At 55.1% G+C, this 24585-nt stretch overlaps 1 protein-coding gene across 2 annotated transcripts; it reads right to left on the bottom strand.

The window, feature by feature from the left end:
• Positions 1-1115: 1115 nt before the first annotated feature.
• NR1D1 (nuclear receptor subfamily 1 group D member 1) lies at positions 1116-23395 on the bottom strand. Of its 2 annotated transcripts, XM_090044481.1 has the most exons (8): positions 15780-23392; positions 10150-10482; positions 9708-9796; positions 8682-8826; positions 7554-8188; positions 6663-6848; positions 5876-6086; positions 1116-5518 (listed from the first exon to the last, which is right to left on the bottom strand). In XM_090044481.1, exons 1-8 carry the CDS (start codon positions 15808-15810, stop codon positions 5319-5321), a joined length of 1830 nt encoding a protein of 609 aa, XP_089900607.1. In that variant the 5' UTR covers positions 15811-23392; the 3' UTR covers positions 1116-5318. The 2 variants fall into 2 exon arrangements, with proteins under 2 accessions (XP_089900607.1, XP_089900608.1); XM_090044482.1 differs by lacking the exon at positions 5876-6086 and having other exon boundaries at positions 5325-5518; positions 15780-23395.
• Positions 23396-24585: the final 1190 nt, after the last annotated feature.

Genomic DNA, 24585 nt, shown 5'->3' with positions numbered 1-24585 from the left:
AACCCATGCAAGCTCTGATGAGATCCCAACTTAATGCTCCCATCTTCAGCATGTTTTTGAGACTCTGCTGAGCAGCTTTTCTTGGAAATGTGGTAACTCGAGCAGGGTTTGGGGTGGTCTTTCCCTGCTTCCCCCCCTCAGCCCTTTGCTCTTGCCCCCTTGTTGGTTTGGGCTCTGGGAAGGCATGGAGGGGACCTGGAGCTGAGTGTGTGTGTATATGTCGTGCATTAGAGCTAGGTCACCAGGTAGTGTCAGTGCCAGCCAAGTGAATGGGTGAGGGGCGCAGCCTTCAGCTAAATCTAATGCATAACACTAATGACCAGAGCTGGACAGGATAATGGTTGCCTGGGCTGGGGGTCTGAGGCAGGTACATTTCACCCTCTGGCATGGGTTGTTCCATCCTGCCCCGACGTCTCCCCACACACCCCCAGCAGGAGGACGGGGCTCCCTGTGTGAAGCCATCTGCACAGTCCAGGCCTGCCTGCCCCTGTCCTACACCGTGCCTGAAGCCTGTGCTGTGGAGTGTCTGCAGCCTGGTTCTCTGGGGCAGGGGTTGGGGAGCCCTTGTCACCAATGCTCAGGGAAGTAGTAGCCACACCCTGATAAACTCCCATGGGAGTCCAGGGAGAGAGCAGGTTCCCAGCCAGGCTTGGCTCCCACAGCCATCCCATTGCATACTTGTGTGTAAGTGGCTCTTGCATTATTTTGTGTTTGTGTGTGTCTGTGTACACGTGTGAGTGCAGTAGTCTGGCTTCATATGTGTGTGCATGTTGGTGTGTGCATACATTGAGGTATGTGCATTTTGTGAATGCATACAAGTGTGAGTGCATGTGTCTGGCTTTGTGTGTGTGTGTGTTCACTGCATACATGTGTGAATGTACATGTGTGTCTGTGTGCACCCAAGTGTGTTATGATGTCTGCTTACATATGCAAATGCCTTAAGTTTGGCTTTGCTTGTGGGCGTAAACCTGTGTGGGTATGCGTGTGACAGAAAGAGTGATTGCATTAGTTTAGTTATGTGCAAATGTGCCTGTGACTAAGTGTGTCTGCATGCATTAGTACACATGCCTGTATGTACCTGTATGGGCCCATATATATGCTGATGTGCACATATGTGTGAGTGCATTAGTTTGGCTTGTATATGTGGGTGTATATGTATATGCAGGTATTACTCTGCATTGTGCGTCTGTGAGTACATTTGTGTGCGTGTGCCCCTGTGCATCACTCTGCCTCTATGACCTGATTTTCCCTTGCTGCCCAGACCAGTTTCCTCCCTTCTCCCCAAAGCTTTCCTGGCTGCTAACTTGCTCTTGTGACCCAAACACTCCACACTCAGCCAGCCCCCTCCAGTTGCCACCCAGGGCCCACTCCCTCACCCTGCCTCTTGGGGTTTCCCTGCACAAGACCTTAACACTGTTCCTGAACCAGTCAACAGGGATGCCACTGAGCTGTGAGCCCTGGGCCAACCCTCCTGTATATTGTATACATATAAATAGCCATGTACATAGTTGTATCACCTAGGCTGAGGTGAACCTGCCCCAAGAGAAAGCAGGGACCCAGACTGTGGACAATGGTAGAGCGCTGGCCAGCAGCCAACCCCAGAGCCAGGGGCCCTTCTATCCTCCCCATTGCTAGTGGACACTAGAATAGAGTACACTGGGTGGATCCTAGTAAAAGTCCATTGCTGGTATCCCGGGTCTCCCACCCAGCACTACTTGCTCTTTCTGGGCTGTGGCAGAGTCCCCTGAGTAAAGGTGGCAAGGACTGGAGCCGGGGGGTGATCTATCTGTATTGGAGTGGGGAGCCTTGGCTGTGGAAGTATTAAGAGCATGTGTGTCTGAATGTGTAGACAGGAGTGCCTGAGGATAGTGTGCGTGTATGTCTGTGTCTGTCTAGGATGTGTGTGTTTATGCACAACCCCCTATGCACACACAGCCAAGCCCTTTGCCCTGTCAGGGATTGCAGTATGGCTGCACCAGGGTATCAGGGTCCCCCAGCCCACACATATATACACACAGGCTTGATCTCTCTTTTGCTCTTGCTCTCTCTGTCTATGTATCTCTCTCTTTCTTGCGCTCCTTCTCAACCCTCATCCCTGCTCCCTGGGGAGGTGGTAGAGCCCCGCCCCTTCCCCAGGGCCTGAGGTTAATGCTGACCTTGTACACTGCTTATGCCCTGCCTGGCTGGGTAGGATGGCTCCATGCCCATGGGCCAGAATATCTGGCCTCCGAGGCCCAGCTGGGACCCAACACAGGCAGCACAGCCATGGCAACAGCTTGGTCCACCCCACCCACTCAGAAAGGGACCCGTCCCACAAGGGCTGCCCTGTGCCCAGGTGGCCTGTGGCAGAGGCAGGAGCAGTGCTGTGGGAGAAGGGCCCCATTGCCAGGCCCAGAGGGGTGGACAGGTGCTTTGTGCATGAAGTATCTTAGTATGGGTGTGTGAGCTGGGCCATTCAGGGCTGCAGTTTGTGGCTGTGAGGCCTTGATGAGGGGTTGCTTGGGAGATGAGGGACAGCAGACCAAGGGGCAGATGGCACAGGTGTGGAAGGGGGAGCTACACTGAGGAGGGCCCTGAGGCCTAAGGAACACCAGACCCCTCATTCCCCACAACCCCCGTTACAGAGTGGGCAGTCTGCAGGCATCTTCTGACAATTCACTCACCTCCCCCTGACAGTGTCGCTGTGTCTGACCTCCCCCATTAGTCTCTGGCTTGGGGTGAGGGAGCTTGAGGGAGGGGGGTCTGTACACAGTAGGTAAAGAGGCAGCATGTGTTGCTGAAATGTGCCCCATGGGAGCTTGTATGTTCCCTGCTCCCCCACCATCCGTGCTGACTCCGTTGACTTATGGTGGGGATACAGTGCCAGCTGCCATGCACACAGGGCGTACACACACATTCACACACACCTGCCAATGGGGACAGGCCTGCCTGGCCCCCCCTTGCACCTAGCACCCAGCCCTGCAGCCCATGCTCATGGCAGAGGGGGCCGTGCCACCCCAGCCCCTGCCCTGGCCAGCCGCAGTCATGGGGGGGCAGCTCCATGTCTTATCCGTTGGTCTCTCCGTTGGTGTCGCACGTCCAGTCTTGCTCTCCCTGGCCCTAGCCCTCCCCCAACTGCTCCCCAGGGGCATGACTGGATTGCCCCCCGTGCTGTCAGCCTGGAATGGGTATGGTGTACCCTCCTGCAGCTCTGCCCAGCAGGGAGGGAGCAGGCAGGATGCAGCACTAAACCCCCCAGGTCATCATGCTTGGGTACCCTGTGGGAGGGTGGGGTAACGCCGCTGAGTACCCTTTCTTGTGGCTTCTGACTCCCCTGCCCCAGAGACCCCCCACCCCCACCCCAGCTCCTCCGTCTCAGTATTCAGTCGCCAAGCACATACCTCATAGCTCCTGGAGATGGTACCTACCCTCCCTCCCTTCTCCCTCACTGCTTCCTCCCCCTCCCAGCCTGGCACATGGGGCAGGTAGGGGGTGGCGTAGTTTGTCCCTCAGGTGCAGCTTCAAACCCAGCCAGTCTCTAGAGAATGCAATCTCGCTTGGATTAGAGGAGAGGGGACACAGCGGGGGTGGGGGGGAGAGACCCATTCCTCCCTTCCTCCCATACCCCATGTACTATGCATTGTGGCCCCTGCCCCAGAGTTGGGGATGTGGGGGGGAGGGGCGGGGCATGGCAGGGAGTTACTGAATGTATGTCGGTGTTTGGGTCTCCGTGCATTTCGGAGGTGGGGGAGGGGGAGGGGCAATGGAAGGGGGGGCACCCACCAGAGCCTCGGGTGGTAAGACCACCCTCTCCCCCCTTGCCCTTCCCCCCACCTACCTGCCCTCCCCTACCCCGTGGGAGGGAGAGGGGCCAGGAGGCCGAGAGCTGCTGATGTACATGACAATCACAGTGTCTGTGACGTGCGATTTTAAACCCTTTGTGTTTTTGGTCAGGATTTTAAAGAAAGATATTTTTATGGTAATTGTTGCTGGTCTATTTTACTATATATTTATGTAATAAATATATGATGAAAAAAACAAACCCACCCACACAGCCCAGCTGGCACCTGGCCTCTGCTTTCTGTCTGTCTGTCTGGTCACCAGGCTGTGTGTGTACCCCTTGTGGATGGCATGTGGCCAGGGGAGCAAGGGGGGCACTACAAAGGGTCCTTGTGCCCTGGCTTTTGTGGCACTGCCCAAGTCAAATTTGGGCATGGATGCTTGAGGGTGGAAAGGTCCCCACCTGGTAAGGAGCCAAGGTCCATGTGTCCTGGGAGTACCAGAGCTTGGACAGCTTTGGTAGTCCTTGACTGCACCAGTGGCAGCCGCAACAAGCAGGGGGTGCCAGGGTGGACCATGTGTCTTACAGGGCAAAGGCAGTGCTAGGGAAATCGAGCAGCCCTTCCTCCTCTCTGCAGGAAGCAGTGATGGATGGGCACCTGGGGGGTACCAAACTTCCCAATCCACTCCCCTCCAGCATCAATTTACCACACACTGGTGATGGGAGTCCATGGGCACTCACTCCCTCTGCATTGCAGCAGCAGATGCTGATTGGACAACTCTCTGCCCCCTCTGTCACTCCTGGCAACATGCCACCTGCAGAGGCTGAGCCAGTATTGAGGGTATAAGTGACTCCTGCCTGGGGATAGCAGGGTGACTGTCCCCCGCACTTCTGCAGCTGCTGGAGCAACATGTGGACTTTGTGCCACTGGAGACTGGGGCACACTGGGGTCCTCTTTGGGTTGAAGGTGCCAGAGCTCTGCAAAGTGAGTCCTGGCTCAGCGCGATGGGGAGACAGGCAGGATTAGCAAAGCAGCTGGGGACAGAACCCCACCGTCCACCCAGCTCTGTCAGCACCCCTTCCCCCCCAATCCCATGGCTTCATTCATAGTGCCACCCTGCTCCCAACAATAGACATGAGAACCAGGTGTCCAGACTGCGAGCCCCTCTGCTCCAACAGACCAGGTGAGCATTGCATGCAATGGCAGATAGCCAAATCCTCAGGGGACTGGGGCACAGGGGAGGGCCAGAGGTGATCTTTGACCCCTGGATGCAGGGCTGGAATTAGGGTGGCCACGGTTGCTCAGGAAGGGGCTGTCCAGGCAGAGGCGTTGCTTTAAATATATTATTCCCTGCGGGGCTCCGGGCCTCCACAGGGTAGCGGCGTGAGATCCACAACTCCCATATACACAGGTCAGTATTTACAGAAGGACCCTCGGCCCAGGGAGGGAGGGTGGGGAGGGGGCGCGGGGGTCCGTGTCCTTGAGGAGCAGTCAATTCAGTTGTGGTATAAATAGTCTGGCTGGTGTCCCTCGGGGGATGGGGGGAGGGCATGGGCCCTACTGGGCATCAATGCGAAAGGAGAGCAACTTCTCAGAGTGCAGGTTGTTGAGGGTGCGCAGGTCAGGCAGCTTGAGCAGCAGCTTGGTGAAACGTGATGTCTCTGTGGGGCGGTTCTTCAGAATCAGGGCACGCAGGGCACGGATCAGTGTCTCCTGCAGCTGCTCCACCAGCGCCGTGTCCTCCATGCCGGAGCGGTCTATGGGGAGGGGGACAGACAGCCTGAGTCGGGCAGAGAGCACGAGCAGCCCACAGCCCAACCGTGCCATGCTGGAGACCTGTGCTGTGTCCCCACCTCCTTGATCTCATGGCAGATCTCTGCACTGGGTCCCCACCTTCCTGAACTCACAGCAGATCCTCATCTCCCTGATCTCACAGCAGAGCCCTAAACTGGATCCCAGACTTTCCATTACACTCAGAGTTGTTTTAATATCCCCCTGCCTCCCTACTCCTTCCCCCTACATTGGATCCCTAGCAGTCGTGATCCCCCTCTGCCAGTTTTCCCTACTCCACCAGACCCAGGAAGCTGCTTTCTCACAGGGCACTTGCTACCCACCAGCAGAGACGAGCACAACAGCAGTGAAGAGGCCCAGCTCCTCATCGGTGAGCTCCAGGGCGCTGAGCTTCTCGCTGAACTCAAACATGGAGTTGAGCAGGTCACCCATCCCCATGCCCCACAGCTCCTCCAGGCTGTACTTTGTCCGGCTCATGAAGGTCACTGTTTGCTCCTTCACGTTGAACAGCGAGGCAAAACGCACCATCAGCACCTGGCACCAGGAACATGACAGTTGTGATGCTCTGGGGCAGCCTCTAGGCCCACCTGCACCCCTGCCTCTCTACAGCCAAGGGGTTCCCTGCCAGAAGAGGCAGCCAGCCCAAGAGGGTGCCCTCAGCCCTGCAGGGTGTGGAGTGGCACACAAACCAGCCCTCTTGAAAGGGTGACTGCCAGCTGCTGGTGGATGGACCCACACATCTGGTGAGCCTGGGTAGAAAGTGGGGACCCGACAAAGTGACTGCTCCCAACAGAAAAAGCAAGTCCTGGCCACAGCTGCTGGCCAGGTGAGCAGGAGGGGGAGCCACGAGGGCCTCTGCTAGGGGACCAGTGGGGCTGCCCTGTCCTCCAAAAGGGCTAGATCCCATGGGTCTCTATAAAGAGGAGCTTGTGCCAGGGAAGGGAGGCTGTGCCTATTCCCCACTCTCCATCAGTGCCCAGAATATCTACTTTAAAGGAGGCTCTAAGAGCAGTTCCTTCACTATGAACTCCTCCCACAACTGCCCCACTAACGACTCCAGGGGCCACAAAATCAAAGGCAGCTCTTGCAGCCTCTGCCAGGGAAGCCTACCTCGAAGGTGCCGGCTTTGAGGAGGGCAACCTGGTCATGCTGCGACAGGTCCTGGAAGCCCGGGATGTGCTTGGCAAACTCCACCACCTCCCGGACAGCAGGCGTGAAGCTGAGGGAGAAATCTTCCCAGATCTCCTGCACTGTGCGGCCACTCTGGCCAGGTGGGTGCATGTTCATGGGGCAAGCCTGCAGTAAGAAGGGAGAGACCAGGACAGGAGTGTCAGTTAGAGGCCAAAATGCAATAAGATGAGTCACCCGCTACAGCCAGTGCCAGGGGAGGGTGGTGGCTGCCCTGTCCCCCACAGCTGGGGCTCTTAAACTGATCCTGGCAAAAGACTGCTGACTGGGTAGGATGGCATTCAGCATGGGCAAGGTTGGGCTTTGCAGAGAGAAATCAGAATGTCACCCAGCCCCTTGGGACATGATGGGGTGGGGGCCAGAAGACCCATCTCTCCCTGCTTTCATGGCCCCTTGGGTTATCCAAACCCAGGAGAAACGTGACCCCAATCAGATCTGACCTACAACTTCCTGTGGTGACCAGCCTGCTCACTTTCACTTCCTTGCTGTTGGTTTTACTCCAGGCCACTGGCTGGGAACCAACTAGGCTTGGGAACCTTTGGGGACCATCTGGGGAATCTCACCATCAGATCTTTCAGTTTCCAACACTGTTAAAAGGGCCCTGTTCTTGGCTGAACCCCTACTCCCCCGCCTGCCAGCCCCCACCTTGTGGAGATCAGCACTGCAGAGCCACAGACAGGACAGTCCGTGCCTGCCTGGCGTCAGAGACAAGGCGATTACTGGGGATTAGAGAGGCTAAATATACCCCTGGGGTCAGCGGCTCAGGGGCACTTGTCCCAGATGGGCTCCCCACTGTGGGGCACTGGGACTCACCGGCAGGATGTCCTTGGTGCCCCTCTGCCACCGGCTGCCCTGGCTGGCCAGCGTCTCAGCCTCCTGGGCAGAAGAGGAGTAGGTGGAGGGGCAGAGGCGATGCCCATTCATGTTATTCTGGTGGCAGGCACCGGGGGCGCTGGCGTGCCAGGTGGAGAAACGAGGGGTGTCAGGGTGGGGTAGGTTGTTGTTGTCATGGCGATAGAGACCACTGGCATGGTACCCATTGGAACAACGGTCGTTCTCCCGGTTGAGGGCGTCATTGTCCCGGGCAGGGGCCGGAGCCGTGCCCAGCTTGTCATGAGCATAGACGAAGATTTCCTTGTGTGCCTTGGCCACCTGTGAGATGATGTCCTCCATGGCGTCCCCGGGGCTGGGGGAGCGTGGGGGCGTCAGCTGCTGTGGGAACTGGGAGAAGCAAGGCTGCGGCGGCAGCTGCTGCTGGGGGGAGGCGGGGAGCTGCAGCTGGGGCTGATGGCAGGGCAGGGGGTTGGTGGGCTGGGGGTGCCCTGCAGGGGAGCCATCGGGCAGGCACTGCCCGCTCAGTTGGTTGTTCGCCATGTTGTTCATGGCACTCTGCATCTCTGCCAGCATCCGCTGCTTCTCACGCTTGGGGATACGCCCAAAGCGCACAGCTGCAGAGAGAAAATGGCAGACGTTAGCATCAGGCATGAGGCAGAGCACAGATGGGGAGCCCCAATGCTCCCCACAACACAAGCAGGCACCCCCATCCTGCAGAAGCTGTATCAGCAAACCAGAAGCCTCCCTGTGAGTCCTTTGATTTCCTCTTCCCTGAACTGACTTGCTGCAATCAAGGCATGGCCCAGCCTACAGGTCAGATCACAGGGCAGGGAGCCATGACCTCTAAGCCCAGCTCTGAAACCAGTTCCCCATAGTGGCCACTCAGCCACTCCTTACCCCTGCCTGCAGAAAGGAGGGAACTATAGAGACCTCCTCCCTTCCACCCTGGGTCCTTTGGCAGCATCCAGCTCCAAGGGCCCAGACCCTGACTGTCACCTCCAGACACTACCATATTCCTACTAATAAATGGGGTGGGAAAAACTTGGCACCCCAGGCAGGGTCTCCCCTTCACCTGCCCCCCCTCCCACATCCCAGACTGGGCCTCACCGTCACGGGACATGCCAACCAGGAGACACTTCTTGAAGCGGCACTGCTGACACCGGTTCCGGTTGATCCGGACAATGGAGCAGTTCTCATTCTTCAGGCATTTCTTGTACTGGATGTTCTGCTGGATGCTGCGGCGGAAGAAACCCTGGAATGGAGAGCACAGGGCAGAGGAAGGGTGAGTTGCGGGGGCCAATGCTCGGATCTCTAGCAGTGATGGAGGCCACAAGGGGAACAGGCTGGGGGACACAGCTCCAACCCCATACTGAGCCCTAGGCTTGTAGTGTCTCATGCCCCCAGTGCTGCCCCCCAGATCCATCTCAGGGTGGCCACCCAACTTCACCCTTGGGAACCCCTCAATCCACCTCCCCCAGCCCACCAGGAACAAACTTATGACAAACAAGCTATGCAAGGAAGCAGGTGGCCTACAGTTCTCCATCAGTAACAAGTTCTAGCCATGTCCTCATCCTCCCCTTGACTCAGGAAAAATAACCAGCTGGAGCTGAACATCTTTCAGGTCTGGCCCCTGCCTCAACAGTGAAGTTCCCCAGAACAGTGCAGCTGTTTGCAAGCAACACAGCAGCCCCTAGGGGGGGAAATCCTCCCTCCACTGTTATAATATGAGGCCCAAATCATTCTGGCATAAAGCAGCCACTTGATCCTGGCCACTTGGCTTGCTTTTGCGATCCCTGCCCAAGATGGTGGGAGGGATGAACCAACATGACAGGAAATTTTGAAGAGAAAGATTTTCATCATGATGTCATACGTTAAAGGTTTCCCAAACAAGCCAGCTGGAGGGGCTTTGGGTGCATCCCTGCTACTCCTCCAGTGCGCCTGCAGGGGGTGCTCTCACACTCGCTGGCAGGGGATCATGCCTAAACAAGATGCTAAGAAGAGGATCCTGATTCCCCTGTCCATATGAAGCTGAGCTGAACCCCAGAAGTGCCCCTCTTTGCCCCCAACTGCACTCAGAGCTTTGCAGGCCCCACCTGCACCATCTCTCCCTCTCTGCCCTGCCCTGTCCTTTACCTTGCAGCCCTCACAGGCATGAACCCCATAGTGGAACCCGGAAGCAACATCTCCGCACACTTTGCAAAGCAGGACCATCCCGTTCAGCTCTGCCAAGGGAGAGAGACACCCAGGTTAGATCCCGTCTCTGTGCACCAGCCCCTGGGAAGGGTGGTAAACCAACCTGTGGGTTGTGGGGTGGAGCTTCGTCCCTGAAAGTGCCCACAGGGGGTACCTGGCTATCTGTGCCCCCACCCCACCTTGTAGGAAGGAGGAAGTTGTGGGCTTTAGGCTCCCCCACAGGCAGCTCCATACTGGGCAGGCCACAGGGGCCATGGGGCAAGAACAGAAACCTGGCAGATCCGATGGAAAGGAGCTGAGTTCTGGCCCTGGGTAAAGAGCACCAAAGCATCCCAGTGCCCACCCCAAGAAGATCCCTCTGTACTTCCAGTTCTGCACTCACTTGTGATGCTGCTGGTGGTCTTGCTAGGAGAGATGCGCCTGCCATCATCCATGGCAACCTGCAGGCCCCCAGGGGAGGTCCCAGAAGAGCCATACGAGGAAGAGGAGGACGAGGAGGATGAGGAAGGGGAACCATCCTCCCGGGAGCCCAGCACTCCCCCACCATATGGCCTCGTGTCCTGGATCAGGGAGCCAGTCGGCGAGGGTGGGAAGTAGGTGGGGAAAGCCTGCGAGCCACACTGGAAGCTGCCATTGGAGCTGTCACTGCATAGAGAGACAGGGCTGGTGCGACTGGGAGAGGAGCCACTGGAGCCCACATAGCTGATCACACCACCTGTGAGAGAATCAGAGAGGGTCTGGATTAGAGGCCAGGGAACAGTGCCACATCACAGTACAGAGCCCTCCAACCCCTCCAGCCACACAGCACAAAAGGAAGACCAGATGGTTTGGGATGAGTGGGGAATGGGACACAAGGTGCTGCCCCATATGGGACATTGGCTCTAGTAAAGCCAAGCAGCAGGGGGCAGGTGGGCTGGGTGGGTATGGGAAGCACCCAGGGAGCCCTCCTCTCTACTGGGTCACAAGGCTGGGGCACTGGCTGGTTCGGGGGAGGGTCAGGGGATGGGCATGCAGGGCACTTCCCCTCTAGGGGGCGCCAACTCCAGCCTAACACAGCCATAGCGGTTGGTGGGAAGGGGTTTGGTTGTTTGGTGAGCCACCTATGGCATAAGTTGGGGGTCTCAATCCAGCCCCACAGGACAGGTAATTGCATCCCAATACCCCTTCCTGTACACATGGGTGGGCCCCCGATTCACTGGATGCAAGGAGTGAAAGGTTTGACACTAGTCCTGCCTCTCAAGCCCCCCCATACATACATGCACATGCATGTAGTAAGCCTATGCACGCACCCCTGTCCATTCCTCCTGTCAATACATGCACACACCCTGGCATATATGCATGTTAATCCCATGCATCCACACAGACATGCCCTACACAATCTCCACCCCACCCCCCCGGTTCACTGGATGCAAGGAGTGAAAGGCTCCCAGCCATTAGATCCAAGAGGGGCTCCCAGTGGGCAGTGCTCAGGCTCCCTGGCACATTGGGAGCCATCTCCACTGCCCCCCTCCACCCTGGATCTCAGCTCCTCAGGGCTGTGCTCCCACCAGGAGTACAATCCCTCAGGGCAGCAATTCACCCATCCCAGCCCTTGCCAGATCTCAGCACCAGACACAGGCATGAGTAAATTGAACCTCACAACCCCTGCCAAGTTGGCATCACCCCTCCACCCTCCCAGAGAGAGGGGGGCTCAGCCCCATGAGGGCACCTATAGCAGGAAGCTGTGGATAAACCCAGTGGCCATGCCCCCTCTCCCTCACTGCCCTACTTGGCACTCAGGTGGCTGGGAGTGAATCCTGTGGCCCCAGAGCTGGGTGAGCTGAGAGGTAACTTAACTGGGGGAGGAGGGGGAGGAAGACCAGCTCTATCCCTTAGGTCTGAGCTCCGCTGCTCAGATAAGGGGCATGACAGGACTCAAGGGACCCCATTCCACTGCAGCTCCTTCCTAGGCTGTGGCTCACCAGCCAGTCAAGAGTTAAAATCCAACCTTGGTGACATTCCCCCCCAGCCCAAGGCTGGCACTCCGTGTGCTGGTCCTTGGTGCAAGGAACAACTCCCCCGAGGTTCAGCCTGAAACATCCTTGGGCTACATCCCCCCCTCCCCGCCCCCCTCTGCACTGCAGTGCAGTGGCAGCTGCTGCTGCGGAGCACCGAACAGGTACAGCAAACCCAGCGTTAGCATTCCAGCCGCGCCAAGGACAGGCAGGACACGGTGGAGGGCGGGGGTGGTATGGGGAAGGTATCTCCTCTCCCTTTCTCTCACCCCTGCCATAGGCAGTCACACCATGAGGGGTACAGTCATAATGAACTTCTACAACCAGTGAGATTAGACAGCAGTACGCAGAGGGCTGAGGAGTGGGTGTGTGGGCAAGAGAGTCAGTGTGCATGGGGGGGGCACACACACATATAGGGACATGTGCTGTGTGTGTGCACAGAAGGGTGCATGTGTGTCTCATGAGCTGGTGCAAATGTGTGCATGCAAAGCTCCACACAGGGGGTGAGCAGATGTGCACACACGTGCCTGCGTGCAGCGGGGGCTAAGCATGTGCAGGGCATGTCTGTATGCATGCATAGGATTAGCATGCATATGCGCCAGGGGGATGTACATGTGTTCATAAAGGAATGGACAGAGGTGCATGTATGTATGGGGGGGCATGAGAGACAGCACAAGTATGCTGTGTGTGCAAGCTGTGAATGTGAGCCCTCAGACTATCCATGTTCCCCAACACCATATTCCTACACAAATGGCAAAGATCTGCAGAGCTCCCACAGTCCCTTCAAGGCAATGGGGTTTGCAAGCCCCAATGGGGATGTGCAATTTCATGCATTTGCAATAGCTCTAACTCCCCTCTCTTTCCCCCTTGGGGTTTGAAAGGCAGACATCCCACAGTCCCAGTGCCCCCAGGGGTAGCTGGCCCTGGAGAGCATCCCACAGCCCCAGCTGCTCCTGGCTCTGAGGGACAGGGCTCACCAAGGATCTGGAGGCCAAATACACAGGGTGGGAGCCAGGAGCCCCATCCTGGAAACCTGGTGCTTAACCAAAGCACCTTTGTTTATCCAAGGGATGGGAGCAGCTGTCATGCTCAGAAGCACTGCAGGGGGAAGGCAGACTCCTAGGGGTATCTGGGGTCACTCAGGCCACTGCAAAGGGAAAACAAGAACCAGAAGGCAGTTGGGACTTCCACTGCCTTGCACATGCCAAGCAGCAAGGGCGGTGGACAGCCAAGAGCCTAGAGCACAAACACCAGCGGCATCCCAAAGTGGATGACAAAACGCGGGGGCGAGCACGTGTGCAGGCTCTGCTGACACAGGGGCCAGTTGCTACTCATTACTCCAACACGCCTAGGGCTTGGCACACCCCGGATCACAGCCGCTGGTGACCCAGAAACATGGCTAGGCCCTGTGACTGGGTCAGTGACCGATGCTGGCAACTCATCCATGCTAGGTCACCAGCTGCCTGCACGTGCCGCGGCAGAGCCAGGAACAATAATACAGGGAGGTCACTAAGGAACTGCTCACGGTGACTGGTTACAGCCGTGCTCAGGAAATGCCTCCCTCCCTCACTGCTGTTGCACGTTGGGGAGAGGAATGTGTGCAGATTCAGTGTAGCATCAGGGCCAGATCCAAAACTGGACTGGTGTAAATCAGTGTGAAAGCTACACTGATTCACCAGTCAAGGACCCAGCCCAGCTCTAGGGAGCAAAGCCAGCTCTGGCAGTGGGCTTACAAGAAAACAGCGCCCCCGTCCCAACCATGTAAATGGAGGGGGTACCCCTACACCCTTCAGCTTGGACAGGTCAGTGAAGTGTTTTCTGGAAGCAGCTCAAGGGGGAAATCAAGCAGCTGCTCTGATTGATTCAGTGAGAACAGCAATGCAGCACTGAACAGGGAATGCAGGAGAATGACAAGGAGCCAGCTCTTAACTGGGCTGAAAGTCACTGGCACAGGGCTAGGGGCTGGCAGGGGGTTGGGTTAGTGGAAGGAAATTGCAAGAGAAAACAAAGTATTGTTTTTTTAAACAGAGTTTTCGGGAAGGGTTGAATGAGTCAGAGGGCAGGGCAGGGCGGGTGTGGGGCTCCAGGAAGGGAATCCCAGCAAAGCCAGAGGCTCTAGCAAATATGTAAGGAAATAGGATGCAAACTCAGCTCCTCCAGCCTCCATCCCTGCCCACACGCCCTCAGTGCAGGCTGCTCTCAACTGCAGCGTCAGCTTTGGTGCATTTGTTTCCTTGTCTTTAAATAGCCCAGGCTGGGAAGCAGATCTCAGCAAACGGGTCACAGGAACTGTGCCCCTCCAGCCCCCTCTCCTTCAGCCTGTGGGGAGGGAGGAGCTGTGGAGAAGACTGGTCCCCAGGGGGTGCCTCTGAGGCACAACGGTGTGTACAAGGACATGAACAGGGATCCTCAAAATCTCCGCACCCAGCCGGCAGACAAGGAGCAGACACAACTGCCCACAACACCCATCTCCCCGAGATGAGTCAGAAGCATCTGGACACGTGACCAGAACTGCTACAGCACACAAGCTGAGCCAGGCCATGTGTCACTCAGCCCACAGGGCATGTCTAGCACATGCCCCTGACAGAAGCCAGCCTGCAACAGGGCAACACTGGGGGCAGGGCAGCCTGCTTGGTCACTCCACTACGGTGTCCCATAACAGTCGGGGTGGACAGGGGTTATTAAGCCACTGGGGCATCCGCTTGGGGGCACAACTTCCATCCATCTGTATCACAGGGAGACACTGCTGCCTTGGACCAGTTCCAGAGAGCATATGATACTGGAACAGGATGTGGGGTCCTGGCTTGAGCTCTACCCCTGTGACCTTGAGCAAAACACAGAGGGCCGCAGACTTGCGTGGGTGTCTTGGGGCCAAGCTCTCATTGAGAGTAAAGGGAGATGGGGGCCTAAACCCCTTGGCCATCCAGCCCCTTGGAGCCTGAAGCCCTTGGTCACCAAGCCTCTGGGACTCTAAACCCCTTGGCCATCCAGCCCCGCTCCCAGGCTTAAACCCCTCGGCTGTCCCTTCCTCTCCAGGTGCCTAAACCTCTTGGGCTTCCAGCTCCCTTTGTACCTAACTCCCCTGGCCATCTCCAGGTGCCTAAACCCGTTGAGCACCCGGCCGCTAGTCCTCGGGATGAGGCCGGTTACTGCCCGAGGCAAAGGGTCTGGGGGCGCAGGGAAGCACCTTACAGGCCACTGCCTCCACCCCGTGGGGAATCCGCAGGCGCCCCAAGCCCCGGGGCAGCCCCGGCCCCGGGCTCTCCGGAGCCCCGCGCCGCGCGATCTTCCCCGGGGGGAATCCCGGCCGCGGCCCCCGCGCCCGCCCAGCTCAGGCGGCCGCACGTCCCGCCTCCACGTGTTCCGGCCGCACGTGGCTACTCCTCCCGGGGCAGCCCATCACGCTTTGCCCCGCCCCCGCATCCCTATTGGTTGCACAGCCCCCCCCGCGTCCCGCCCGTCCAACGGCCCCGTTATGCCGTCACCGCCCTCTTTCTCCTCCCCCGCCCATTCGGGGGCGAGGGGAGCGCGGCGGCGTCCCCACTTCCGGGTGTCACGTCACTGGAGCGATGATGTAATGGGGGGCCGGCGACCAATGGGAAGGGGCAGGGCGGGGCCGGGCCGGGCCGCGAGGAAAACAAACCCTGCACGTGGCAGCGCCAGGGAGGGGGACACGTGAGCCAGGAGGAGCCCGGGGCGGGGAGAGGGGGGGCGGAGGGCGCCCTCGGGGGGCCCGGGAGTCCCTGCGGCAGCGTGACAAGGGGCGGCGCAGGCGACCCCGGGGAGCACAGCCCCCTCCCCTCGGGGCTCCCTGTCCTCCAGCCCCTCGTCCTGCTGGGAGGGGGCGGCAGTGAGTACAGCCCCCCGCTCCCCAAGGTGCAGCCAAGGGCAGCGCGGAGCACCCGGTGGGGCCGGGGGCGGCGGGCAGAGCTGCAGCCCGCGCTGGAGGGGGCACGCGGCGGAGATCGGGGGGTCCCGGGTGGGCACGGGGGTGCCAGCCTCCCCGCTCGGCAGTTACCTGTGTTGTTGTTGGAGTCGGTGGCTGCCATCCTTCAGCGGCCCGCTCGCATTCAAGCCCAGCTGGCGGAGGGGGGCAGCGGAGGCTGCGGCGAGCTCCGGCTCGGAGCACCTGGCCGGGGGCAGATGGAGCCCGGCGCTGCTGTGCAACCCTTGCACTGGCGGGGAGGATGCCCGCGATCCTCGCTTGGCACCTAATCAGAGCCCGGCGGGGGACGGCGGCTGCTGGCAGGGGCTGAGCCGGTGCATGCAGCAGACGGGAGCCCTGTGCGGCGCTGCCTCTCCGCCCTGCAATCCAGGACTGTGCCAGGGCTCTCCAGCGGCAGCCTCTTTGCTTGGGTCTCGCTGCAGCTGCGCAGTCTCCAGCACGCGGCTCGGGAGCATCCACCATGTGATTCCCAGGGAGAGCCTCGTGCCCCAGTGACACACTTTCTGCAAGCACCCGGCTCACGGACAGGCGAGCCAAGGCGCTTGCCCAGCCCGCTGCCTGGCGGGACTTGTAGTTCCCTGGGCTCTGCCCTCAATCCCTTGTCTGTGTGGCTGGAGCATGTGAATTCCTGCTGAGTGACTTTGCTTCTGCTGCTGGTTCCCGTGGGGGATCAAAAGAGACTGAGGCTTAAAACAAAAAAAACCCCAACCCAACACACACACACACACACACACACACCCCCAAGCCCTGGAAAACGTGATGGCTTAACGTGATGTTAGAGCCCTGTGTTTGCAAAGCTCCACCAGGCTGCAAAGCGGGGTTTGCAAAGGGCAAGGTGCTTTCAAGAACGAGGTGTGTTCGTGCAGGAGGGAGAACAGTCACATGCTGGGTCAGAAAGCCCCCCTTCCGCCCCCCTTTTGTAGCTGCAGCTCCCCTGTTGAAATATAGGGCAGCTCTCTATTGCAATCCGAAGCCCCCTCTGCTGTAGAAAATTCAGAAGCAGGGGGAGGGGGTGGAGGGAAACCAGAGACTCTGAAACTGGAGCAGTCGGGTGTCACAAAAGGAAACCGCAAAGGAAAGGTGGCAGGTCGGGTGGCAGTTGCCCCCTTTTGCCATTGCAGGGCTTGCTCATGAGGCCACTGGAACAGCAGCTGCTTTTTGCCTTGTGCAGTGCAACATTTGCCAAACAAGGGTGCCCCAGTTTTGTAATCTGTCCGCTGCAGGAGCGAGGGGGTGAGCTGCGCAGCTGTTACTCTGGGTGCCAGGTAGCAGTGCCAAGCCAGAGCTGCTGCAATGCATATTTTTCAGGTCAAACTGTAGTAGCAGCTCTGCTGCTGCTGCTTCTCTCCCGCACCTTGGGGGAGTAGGGGGGTGGAGTTTGCAGGGGAATGAGATTGGGGAACAAGGTGCTGGTGCAGTGGTGATGGAAGGTGCCCATTTTGGACCTTGGCAATCATGAGCAAACCAGCTCTTTTGATAGATTCCTTTGGGTCACTAGCAGAGAGGTAGCTTCTCCTCCATCCCCTTGTCTAAGGGGGGATGTCCCTGGCAGGTCTAGGGGGTATACATGAGCACATGCCACCTACCCATGCCTGCACCAAACGAGGACATGTAGTGAGGAGGTCAATCCAGGGATGCCTGCAGCAGCCCCCCTCCAGCCCACCGGAGGCCAAGGTCCTAAGAGCTGATCCAGGAGAGGGATGCATTTGCTAGCTAGGTGTGTGCAAGCATAAGCAGGCAGGAGTGGTGTGCACAGGAGCCCCTCCCAAGCTGCACCATGGTTCTGACATGCTCTGAGTGCACTGCCCTGCATGCTTCAGTCTGTCCCAGACTGGAGTTCCACAGTTCTTAGAGTACTTCCTGTACTACCATAACCTGGGCATGATGAAGGTCAATTCATCCCACCCAGAAGCAATTTGGAAAGGGTTAATTAAAAGCCTCATTATCCCTGCCCCCCAGCTGGAGTCAAGCTGGCAGCTGCTATAAGACTTGCAGGCCAGGCAGAATAGTGATGGGGAGGGTGGTTACTATTGGTAATTTGTATGGGGTTGTAGTGGAAGGAGTAGTAGGGCGGTAGACTGCTAAGTAGGGCAGGTAAGGTGCAGCTTAGGGAGCTGGGGAAGGACTTGGCAGAAACAAGCCTTTGCTGCTGAATCTTAGATCCCTGGGCAGGAGCCTAGAGGATGGGATGAGTCTGGGTTCCTGCACCTTCTCTTCCCAACAGTGATGGTCCTAGAGGTAAAGGTCCTGGGGATCTGTGAGCCCCAAACTGGGTATGTTGCCTTTGAGACTTTGGGCTATGTGTCTAGTTTCCTTTTTGATGAGAGGGTGAGGCCTTGAGTTACATACCTAGCAGGGGTTCATGGGTAACATGGGCTACAGGGGTGGTGTCTTGGGAGCTGTTAAAGCCTTTGGCACTGGGTTTCTGCTGTTCTTACTCTGAAGGTCAGGCTGTGGTACTTTCTCAGGGGGTTGTTGACCAGGTATAGCCAGCAGGAAGGCAGACTTTGTCAAAGCAAAAGCTCCTCTTCTAGGCAGTGGAAGCCAGTTGCTTAGAGAGAAGGGTTTAATGCTGTCTCCTCTATGTGCATGTCGGGCTTCCCAAGAATATTCTGTCCTCTACTGTAAATTATAGGGATGTAACTTGAGAATGGGCCCTGTCCCTCAAATGTGTGTAGTTCTTGAGTTGTTTCTTCCTTTGGGAGCTCTATTAGGTTCCTGAGCTGTGGTCCTGTAGGTGCTGAAAGCAGTAACCTCAAAACCAACATGTTGAATACTGTCCTTTTAGCCAGGACTTCACAGATGCTTAGTGTGACATCCTCTGTCCTCCTTGCCTGTTTTTCTGGACAGGTGTGTTGATCTAATATGCTCTTGGGAAGTGGAGGCAAGCCTTTTGGGCAGGTGTAGCCCAAGTTAAACCCCACACCCTCCCTGACTACTGCTCTTCCTAGATACTACTCCTTGTACCTTATCTGCTGCGTTCCAGACAGAAGCTTACCTTGCCACCTGTGGTACACCGTGTTACTTGTTGGCTACCCTAATCTACTGTTTCAAGTCTGCTTTAGCTGCAAAGCAACCCTAGTGTCCTACCCCAATGACCAGGCCACCATGCAGTATTCTAGTCATTAGTGACTTGCTCCAAATGCGGTGTCCCTTAAGACTGAGTGAGGGAGTTCTGATGGACTCCTTTCATCCACAGCTTGACTAGCAAATGGCTTCCTCAAGAATGGAGGAAGGCTTATTGTTCCAGTTAGGGAATTGTAATACTAGAAAAAAAATACCTTGTTTCACTCTTCAGCATTCTTGTAGCCCCAGTATGGGTTGAGTACCTCATGCTTTTAATGCATTTATCTTTGCAAGCCCCTGTGACGGCTGTGCTATTATTCCCACCTTACAGATAGGAAAACTGAGGCACAGGTGGATAACTTGCCTAGGAAGTGTGGTAGGGAACAGGGTATCTGAGCTTAAATTCTAAAGTTGTGGTGTAACTGGTGCTATACTGCTGCCTCTTGTGGATTCAACCATTAAAAGTGCTCTAGTAACCATAATGATAGGTGCAGGAGCAGAACTAACCTTTCTTGCAAGCTGAGGCTCCTTCTAGTGTTGCTGAACCTTCTAGGACATGTCCCAGATGCGGCCAGCCATGCCCTACACATTACAGAGCTAGGTCATCTGATCTGGTAAGGAGCCTGATCTGCAAGGGTAGCTCTTGCAAGTTAATACTTGGGAACTGGATGGCAGCCATTAGCACAGGAAAGTTTTTTCAATCGCATTTCTCAACTGAAGATCACCTGTACTGGCTCTCTGGGAATGCTGGCAGGGAGGGGCCGCATTTCCCAAACCAGCACGTGAGATGCATTTTTGGGGGAGTAGCAAACTCATGTCTCATTGGATCCAGCTTGTCACGTCCTCCAGGAGCTTGGCTGTGGAGTCAGGAGTTTTCACCTGCAGCCCAGTTCCTGCCAAGATGTAGATGGCAATTCACAGCAATGCATCAGAGAGGTGAGAGGGTTCAGGTTCAGAGAAGCAGGCAAGGGTTGCATCAGCTCCTGAGCTGGGACTCTTGAAGGGCAGTTAGCTTTACCATGTTTGCTCCCATCCTGGAATTCATCTAATGCTACGCTTGGCTACAAAACCCAAAATAAGAGCCGGCACAGTTAGGCAATGGTAACACCTCATCCATCCCCCCCACTTCCCCTTATGTACCATCGTTCTGTAATTTTCACAATATAAGGAATACCAGTACTCAGTGGAGTATTTTCAACTCTTTGGTTAGGAAACTGTACATTTTAAAATTTGATATTGTGCCCTCCCCTCCACCCCCTTTTTATTTTAATTGGAAACTCTAGCAGCTTGAAGAACAGTGCAGAGCTGGCAACCATGCTTGCATCAAAATCTTCCCCACCCTTCTCCTGCCTGCACTATGTTTTCTTGGCATGTTGCCTACCTGCTGGTGAGTGTGGTGTTTTTTGTTTTTTGTTTTTTTTTCCAAGCACTCCTAAGGCACTGAACAGACTTCCCTGGGAGTTCAGAAACAAGGTCATGAGTGACTGGCAACCTAACTTGCTCCAAATCCCAGCCTCTGTTGTGCCTTTCAGAATAGATAGCAGGGGGCTATGGAATGCCTCTACCTCCACTCCCCATCCTGGGCTTGCTTTTGTCTAGCACCAGCTCCCTCCCCCTTGCTGATAGGGAAGCCCCATCTAGGCCCCTTTTTTTGACCAGGCCACATAGTGCCATACTGCAATTGGTGTGACATGGAGAGGCAGGAATTCTAAATATCTAATCCTTAATGAAAGCCAGTCTATCCCTGAGCAACTAAACATATAAATGCCACTGTTTGTGTAGGTCCTTTGTAAGCCATGCAGTGGACTGCAGCACACCCTTAGCTAGTGCTGGGAGGGGGAGCATGGGGATAGCATTCCTTTGGGTCTTCCCGAGTTGCTTGCTAGCTGCTGCTTTACCTGTTGCAGTCCACCGAGCACAAGATAATGGGTCTGGCAGAGCCCAGCTTACTTGACCTTCTCCAACCAGTCCTGCATCCAGCCAACTTAGGACATGCCTGTGCTTTGAAATTCAGGATGCACAAATGTGAGATTCCTAATGGCTCTCAATTAGCTCCCTTTCTCCTCTACACACACATTCCAGAGCCACTATAATTAGTCATGACTAAGCTAGTCATTTTCAATTCAGAAAACAAAACCGCACGCACAACTGCAGCAATTCATTCTAACTGGGGATCCCTGCTTGGAATCTGACCTGGTGAAATGCAACAGTGTCTGCATTCTAGGGCCTGATTGGGTGTCTTTGAGTCACTCAAATCTGCCCTTTTTTTCCAACCCCCCAGGGGGTTTACTGCTATAAGATTTACTCATGTGAGTAAGGGTTAGCATAACCTGAAGCTATGGTTAGACTAATGCTGCAAACCTTGTTGAACTGACTCGGAGAGAAGTAAGGCTGGAAGGGACCACCAAAAGTCATCTAGTGAAGTCCAACCCCCTGCCTGAGGCAAGATCATCCCTATCCAAACCATCCTGTACAAATCATAACCTAACCTTTTAGTAAAACTACCATCAACTCTGACACAATACAAGACACAACACCCTAACCTGCCACAGGAGAAGCAGAGGGACCATGACATCCATCATCCTGCTTCTGTAAAAGGTGTTTATGCTCAAGAGTCCCAGGTAGAAGGCCATGTCTCCAGCTACAGGGGAGGGCAACCCCTCAGTTGGCACCAATCTGACAATGGGATAAAATTCCTTCCTGATCCCAAATATGGCAATTGGTCTGACCCTGAGTGAAGGGGCAAGACTGGAATTTCTGGCTTTGAATCCCAGCAGGAGCATTGGTACTCCCCAGTCAAAATTCCCATTCTTGGCTGCAGCCAACACCCAGTAAGCCTGAGGGAAGCTTTAAAAAAACCCTGACACATGTAGCAGAAAGGGGAGGGGGAGGGCGACTGTCGATTCTCCCCCAGCTCCTTGTGGCAACCACAGTACAACATACACCTAGATCACTCTGACCAAACTCTTCTTGAACACCTCCGGTGATGGAGAGTCTACAACTTCCCCAGGCAGCTATTCCACTGCCTCACTTCTAACAGTGAAGAAGTTTTTCCTGATATCCATCAGTCAGTTCATAGTTTGGCATCTCAGTTTCTCTCATCAATGTGTTCAGCTCCTGCTGATTTCAGGAGGTTTCCCAGGGCTCCACACCTGTATGATGGACTTGAGAAATGGCTTTCAGCCAACAGTGGGTTAATATGGCAAAACTGGACCATCATGGCTACAAAATTACTTCAACACTACCTTAATAGGCAAAATAAGAGAAACATGAATGAGTCAAATTCATCCCAGCAGTCACCCCAGGGATGAACTGGGTCTGGGATAGGAGTTCTTTAAGTGCTTATCAAGAAGGTCTTCCCCTGAAACATCTAGTTCTGACCAGCTAGGATGCTGGGCTAGTTGACCTCTGGTCTGATTCATTCTAGTAATGACCCTGTTCCATGTTTCTTCTGGTGTAAAGGAACAGTCATGCCAGTTCACCAATTCACCCCAACTAAGTATGTGCCCTGTTGTATTCTCAAGATCCTGCTGCAGGAAGGTATATGTTAGACTGTGTATTCTAAACCTACTGCTTCTTTCTCAGGTTGGTCAAGTCACTGTTTTTTTTATGTAGAACCTCAACAAAAGCCAGGTTTTTTCTTCTGGAGTCTGAGACTGCTGCTGCAGCAGAACCAAGTTAGGAAATTTAATCTGGGTACATGTTGAATCATAGGACATGGTTATGATTCCCAGGGCACAGGCAATTCATCAGAGCTCTTATTTGAAAAATAATTCCAGTGAGCAGCAATTTCTACTGCTTTTGTATTATCTAAAAACATGTGACAGGTGCTTTCTACTCTGGAATGGGGATAGGGGGAGAGATGCATTGGACCAAAAGCAGTTGCTCCCTTTAATTATTTGGATGGAAGCCACCGTAAGGATTCAGACTATCACAAAGCACTTGGGGATTTTGGAGCAGGGACTGTACTATAATTCTACTCCATAGTTATACAGCACCTAGTAATGTGGAGTCCTGGTCCATCATTGTGGCTCCTGTACTGCAGGTAATAAAAAGGCAGTAGCATGATGCTCTGGAGTGCTCCAGAGCAGAGGAATAGATATAGAGGATCTCTTCTCTAGTCCTGCTTTTACCTTCTAGAGAAACAGCTATTTCCTGCCCTGGTCTGAGTTGAGTCTCAGGATTCCCAAGAAAAGCTCTGGCAATGACCCAGATCAACCCATAGAGCTGTCCACTTCCCTTTGCTGAGTCCCAGCAACGCTACTGGTCAGCTGCAAAGCCCGCAGAAGTCACTGGGATTCTTGCTACTGATTCTAGAAAGTACTCACCATCAAGACTGACTTAGGCAAGTGTCTTTTTTCTTCAGTGTCCTAACACAGTGAGGTAGCTACTGGCATCCCAAGCCAACCCCATACTGCTCCTGGACTTAAATGTGTGCAAGGAGTACACCACTTGTTCACTCTCTGATTCTTCTACACGTGCCCAGACTCATCCCTGAGATGGAGTTTGTGAAGCTGGTTCTGCAGAAGTTGCCTCAGACTCTAGGAAGCTAAATATGGCTTTTGCTGCCTCCATCCACCCCAAAGCTGTTGCCTGTTTCCTGTGCCTTGCACCAACGTGATCAGATCTGCATATCAGTGCTGTCTCCCTTCTTATGTGCGGACAGCAGAAGCCTGCTGGGCCCTGATCCTTAATCAGGGTCTCCAGGCAGCACAGCAAGCAAATAAAATATGTACTATAGAACTGTGTGTGGCCTGTCTCTTATGGATTTTAAGTGTTTTTTTGTCTAGTACACAATTACCCACCACATAGCAGGAAGTAGGTTTCTGCTCAGGGCATGCATAAACCTCTAGCTCTTAGTGAAAATGAAACTATGAGATATCAGAAAAACCTTCACGGAGTTTAGAGGCCAAGGAGTCCAGTTTTACCTGGAACTGATCCCTCTGTTTCATTTCACCCTCTGAGTCTTCCAGAAAAAGTACTTGGATGCACTAAAAACCTCTCCCCATCTGTTGTTCCCACAGCCACAATATTCAGCTTGGCTGAGCAACTAAAAATCACATGGATCCAAATATGCAGCTTAAAAATAGACCTGAAAGTCCTTCTGCATTTACTGACTGAAGGGGAGGCTCTGGTCACTGCTGCTCATCAAAGAGTGTGGCAGTAAGTCTCCACGCCCTCTTTGTCCCAGTTCATCTACATGTGCCATGCTGCGGTGCCATGTGACTTGGCACTTGCATTCCCAGCTAACGCCTGTGTGTGAGCAAGTATTTATTTTTGCTTCCAGGCAAGCCAGATTCTTTACCTTATTATACCTTTTCCAGGAAAGAGCTGCATTTTCATTAAGGCTCTGCTGTTACCCAAGCCTGTATCATGTCTGGAGGTTCAGTCAGTTGATGTTGCAGGACAAACAGCATTTGCCCTATTCCAGTTTTGCCCTTAGTCCTGCAGAAACTTCATGTATGTAAGTAACCCCCGATACTAACTGGGCTGCTTGCAAGGAACTCTTGCATACAAGAACAGAGGTTACAAGCTTGTTCCAAAAAATGGCATAGAGTTTACATGATTAATTAGGGGGCCTGACTCCCCCAAGGTCTTCCCGTTGCAGTCACCCTACTAGATCCAAGGAACTGACTCCTGAGAGTAATTCTTGATCATGAGAGCAAGGGTTTAGAATACCAGCCTGGGAGGCAGGACAGATGGGCTCTACTCATGGTCTGTCACTTGCCTGAGGCAAGTAATCTCACTGCCCTTCCTCCATTTCCCCATCTGTACGCTGAGACTGGTGCAGCCCTGCTTTGTAAAGCACCGC

Source organism: Crocodylus siamensis, chromosome 4, assembly GCF_052110815.1.
Source record: "Crocodylus siamensis isolate JL-2025a chromosome 4, ASM5211081v1, whole genome shotgun sequence".
NCBI lineage: Eukaryota > Metazoa > Chordata > Crocodylia > Crocodylidae > Crocodylus > Crocodylus siamensis.
This window is presented reverse-complemented; position numbering and strand designations above follow the sequence as displayed.